The sequence below is a fragment of the Crocodylus porosus genome, unplaced genomic scaffold, assembly GCF_001723895.1.
Source record: "Crocodylus porosus isolate Cpor-Errol unplaced genomic scaffold, CroPor_comp1, whole genome shotgun sequence".
Classification (NCBI taxonomy): Eukaryota; Metazoa; Chordata; order Crocodylia; family Crocodylidae; genus Crocodylus; species Crocodylus porosus.
In genome coordinates this window covers 476,859-481,043 of record NW_017728886.1, presented here as the reverse complement: position 1 = coordinate 481,043, position 4,185 = coordinate 476,859, and the positions used below count along the sequence as shown (strand labels likewise).

Sequence of the window (4,185 nt, the reverse complement as noted above, 5' to 3'; positions counted from 1 at the left end):
CTCCCTGGTTGGGAGGTCTATAGTAGACTCCCACCGTTAAGTCTCTCTCCCCTGGACTGCCTTTTACTCTAACCCAGAGCACCTCAGAGTGCCCCCCCTCTACCCCCTTGCTAATTAACGAGGAAGTATATTCCTCCTTGACAACAAGCCAGGCTTTAGCACCATGGCATAAAATTGCCTTTGCTTTCACTGTCGTTCCCATGGTGCGGAAAGCAACTGCAAACACTGCCAGGCCACAACTGCAGCTCCGACATGGAGCAGGAGGGTTTCTTTCCTTTCAGCTTCCTGCAGAGCTGAATCAGGAGCAAGCGGGGGCTGCAGGGCATGGAGTCTCCCTGGCACATGAGGTGCCGAGCAGGGGCTGCTTGTTTTCCAGGTGCCCGTGGCATTTGAGGACGTCGCTGTCTATTTCTCAGCGGAGGAGTGGGCAGAGCTGGCAGGATGGCAGCAGGAGCTCTACCGGGAGGTGATGAAGGAGAATTACGAGCTCATCTCTTCACTGGGTAAGGAGAGGTTGCTTCTTGGGTGACACGGTCCGTGCCGAGCCAGTCCCAGCAGGCGAGAGGATTCTCTCTTTTTGGGGTGCCCACTGATCAGGATCCTGTTACTATTCAGATGCACAGTGCAAAGGCTGCTGTACAGGTGGAGGTCAAGCTCCTGTGCTCAGGAGGATGCTTAGCACCTGCCCAAATAAGAAGAGATTTCACTCTTCCAGTAGGGAACAGCAGGTAACATGGAGCTGATCCCCACTTTCCCCAGTGTAGTCTTTCCAAGATCAGCACTAGCACAGTGAAAACAAAGCCATGAAGGAGGCAGGACGTAGCAGGTTAAGGATGCTTGTCTTACCTAAGCTGAGCTCTGCCTGCAGCATCATGTTTGAGGGGCAGGGAATAGTTAGCCTTTGTGCTGCTTATGTGACATAGGGCCATGCAATGAGAGGGAATTCCTCTTGTATGCTCAGTCTCTTTACAGTGTCTCGGCACAGCAGGAAATAACACAAGGCATCTCTGTGTGCATCCCAAGAGCCTCATCATGAGAAGTTTTGGGCTGCACACTGCAGAAAGAATGTGGATGCATTGGAGAGAGTCCAGCAGAAGCCAGTAGAAATGGTTGTGGGGCTGGGGGACAGGACTGGTGAGGAGAGGCTGGGGGGACTGGACTGATTGAGTCTGGAGGAGAGAAGACCGAGGGGGATTGAATAGCAGCCTTCACCTCCCAGCAGGGGAGGGAGGGCTCCTATCTGTCTACCAGTGAGTTAGACAAGCAGCACCAGGGTGTTCAGCTGGAGCCAACGAAAACCTTCCTGTCCTATCAAGGAGGGCTTGACGAGGGGCTTTGGTCTGATGTGGGGTCCCAGGGAAACCCCTCGCCCCTCTGCTGCCTCCCTGACCAGACCGTGTTGCTCTGCTCTGCACAGGATGCCCCAGTGCCAAGCCAGAGCTCATCTGCCAGCTGGAGAAAGGAGAGGAGCCGTACATGTGGGCTCCCCAGGGCTGGAGAGCTGGATGCAGACCCCCAGATACTTGGGCAGGTGAGTCACAGAAATCCTAGAGAAATGGGGCTGGGAGAGGCGTCACATCTCATGCAACCCCTGCCTGAGGCAGGATCAGCCCTGCCCAAACCATCCTATATGAGGGGTCACAAGAGAGGAACCCTGTGAGCACGGCTCCGGTATCTCTGACTGTAGGAGCTCTCTTTTGTCCCAAGCAGATGAAACGATGTGTAGGCTTTCTCCTCTTTTCAGCAGGCCGTGTGATCGTCGTTAAAAGGGAGGAAGAAGAGGAGGAATGGCTCCGCAAGGAAGGTGCTGGCATGCTGGCCGCACGTGGCAGAACAGTAGAGAAATCCCTTCCATCCTCGGCTCTGAGCTGCCGGACCCAGGGGCAGCAGAGGAGCCTGTCTGGGGGCACCGAGGGCCACGAAGCCCACGGTGGCCTCCACGGGATAGCGGCCGAGCGGCCCCACGCCTGCCCCGACTGCACCAAGTGCTTCAAGGACAAGACGGCGCTGCTCATCCACCGACGCGTCCACACCGGGGAGAGGCCGTTCGTTTGCCCCGAGTGCGGACGCGCCTTCACGCAGAAGCAGCACCTCACCACCCACCTGCGCACACACGCGGCTGAGCGCCCCTTCGCCTGCGCCCAGTGCGGCGGCTGCTTCCGCCTGCGCCAGGCCTTCCTCGCCCACCTGCGGGGGCACGCCGGGGAGCCGCCCTTCACCTGCGAGGCATGCGGGAAGGTCTTCCACCACAAGCACCACCTGCTCACCCACCAGCGTGTGCACACGGGCGAACGCCCCTTCCCCTGCGCCCAGTGCGAGAAGCGCTTCACCCAGAAGCACCACCTGCTCAGCCACCAGCGCACCCACTCTGGCAGCCGGCCCTATCAGTGTGCCCAATGCGGCAAGCGCTTCAAGGACAAGACGCCCTTGAGCATCCACCAAGTGGTGCACACGGGGGCCAAGCCCTTCGCCTGTGAGGCCTGTGGGAAGATCTTCAGCCACAAGCACCACTTGGTGATCCACCGGCGCGTGCACACCGGGGAGAAGCCCTTCTCCTGCCCCGAGTGTGAGAAGCGCTTCACGCAGAAACACCACCTGCTCAGCCACCGGCGCATCCACACCGGCGAGCGCCCCTACCCCTGCACCCACTGCGGCAGGAGCTTCAAGGACAAGATCACCCTCAAGCTGCACGTCCGGCTTCACACAGGGGAGAAGCCCTTCTCCTGCCCTGACTGTGGGGAAAGCTTCCGGCTGCGCAAGGTGCTGCTCACCCACCAGCGGGTCCACGCAGGGCAGGGCCCGCTCATCTGCACTCACTGTGGCAAGACCTTCCGGCAGGCGCAGCGCCTGGCCATGCACCAGAGGAGCCACCAAGGCCAGGTCCGGCCCTTCCGGTGCATCCGGTGCGGGGAAAGCTTCCCCCAGGAGCAGCAGCTCCTGCTGCACCAGCACGTCCACACCACCAGCTGCCCAGAGCCCCCAGTCAAGGCCCCTGAGAAGTCTCTGGCAGTATCCCCTGTGAGTTAAGCTGGTCATCCCCAAGCCTGCTCAAGCAGGTTCAGTAAAGCTGTGCAGACCCCCGGGGGACTCCCAGAAGCAGCAGTCTGATCTAGGAGCAGGAAAGAAACGCCATCATGGTGTCGGCAGTGCTGTCAGGCTGCTCACGCTCTGCTGTGCTCTGCAAAGCTGACTCGGGGTAGAAACCAAAGACTCCTCATGCAGGGCACCAAAGCCATCCTGCATTAACCCAGGTCATTTTTCCTGTAAAAATCGCTGACCTCATCCATGGGGGAACCGTTATCAAAACAGGGAGAAGAGATGCAAAGCAATCCTGTCGGCATCTTCTGATACCCCTTTGCTGGGCTTGGGCACAGCCTCTTCACCCCTTCCACCAGTCCTCCACCTTGCTCCACTCACTGGAAATGAAAAGACTGGGAAGGAGGTTTCCTCCCCCTCAGCAGATAGGGTGCAGGGGAGTATTCTTCCCAGCAGCATTGTGTTTTGTGATCCGCAGAGAGGATCCCAGAAGCTCCTGCTTTTGCTTGTTAAGTGCAAAAAAGCATCATGGCAGACAAGGGTCTTTGGGTAGATGTGATGTCTTTTATTAGTTGGCCTATAAACTAATGGTCTACTAGTTTAGACTAATTAGTCTATAGACTAATGGTCTATAAACTTAGTTGGTTTTATTAGACCAACTAATAAAAGATAGCACATCTACTCAAAGACCCTTCTCTGCCTATGTCCTTAGACTAACACGGCTACAACCAACACAATAAAGAGCATCGTGGTGACTGGTGTTCCCCTTTCTCTGAGCAAGAATGGGCATTTATACAGCAGATTACAGGTGCTCAGACCCTGGGAGGGACCTGTGGAGAGCTGTGGGAAGCACCTTGCACATACATGGGTTTCTGCTTCCCTGTGGTGGAGTATGCACAGCCCAGAAAATGCAGCTGGGAAGTTTCCAGATGAGAAGTCCAGTTCCTCCTGCCTGGGTTATGGCCAGCTGGTTCCCCAGAGCCCATTTCTAGCCCCCTGTCCAGCTACTTCTATGCTGTGTGGCTTCCTTGGGCTGGTGATTTCACAGCCCAGTACATCACATCTCTAGGAAGTTATCTTGATACTCTCCCTTTCTCTATTGCAACCGATATCCCTGTAGGTCGTGGGCTTCTGGGGATGAGAAACCCC

General features: G+C 56.9%; 1 protein-coding gene across 3 annotated transcripts; it reads left to right on the top strand.

Annotated features, from left to right (window-relative positions):
* Window positions 1-358: 358 nt before the first annotated feature.
* LOC109305728 (gastrula zinc finger protein XlCGF57.1-like) lies at window positions 359-4,185 on the top strand. Of its 3 annotated transcripts, none has more exons than XM_019528783.1 (3): window positions 359-503; window positions 1,418-1,531; window positions 1,748-4,185. In XM_019528783.1, the coding sequence occupies exons 1-3, from the start codon at window positions 470-472 to the stop codon at window positions 3,025-3,027; spliced, it is 1,428 nt and encodes a 475-aa protein (XP_019384328.1). In that variant the 5' UTR covers window positions 359-469; the 3' UTR covers window positions 3,028-4,185. The 3 variants fall into 3 exon arrangements, with proteins under 3 accessions (XP_019384328.1, XP_019384322.1, XP_019384332.1); XM_019528777.1 differs by having other exon boundaries at window positions 1,745-4,185; XM_019528787.1 differs by lacking the exon at window positions 359-503 and adding an exon at window positions 1,193-1,250 and having other exon boundaries at window positions 1,745-4,185.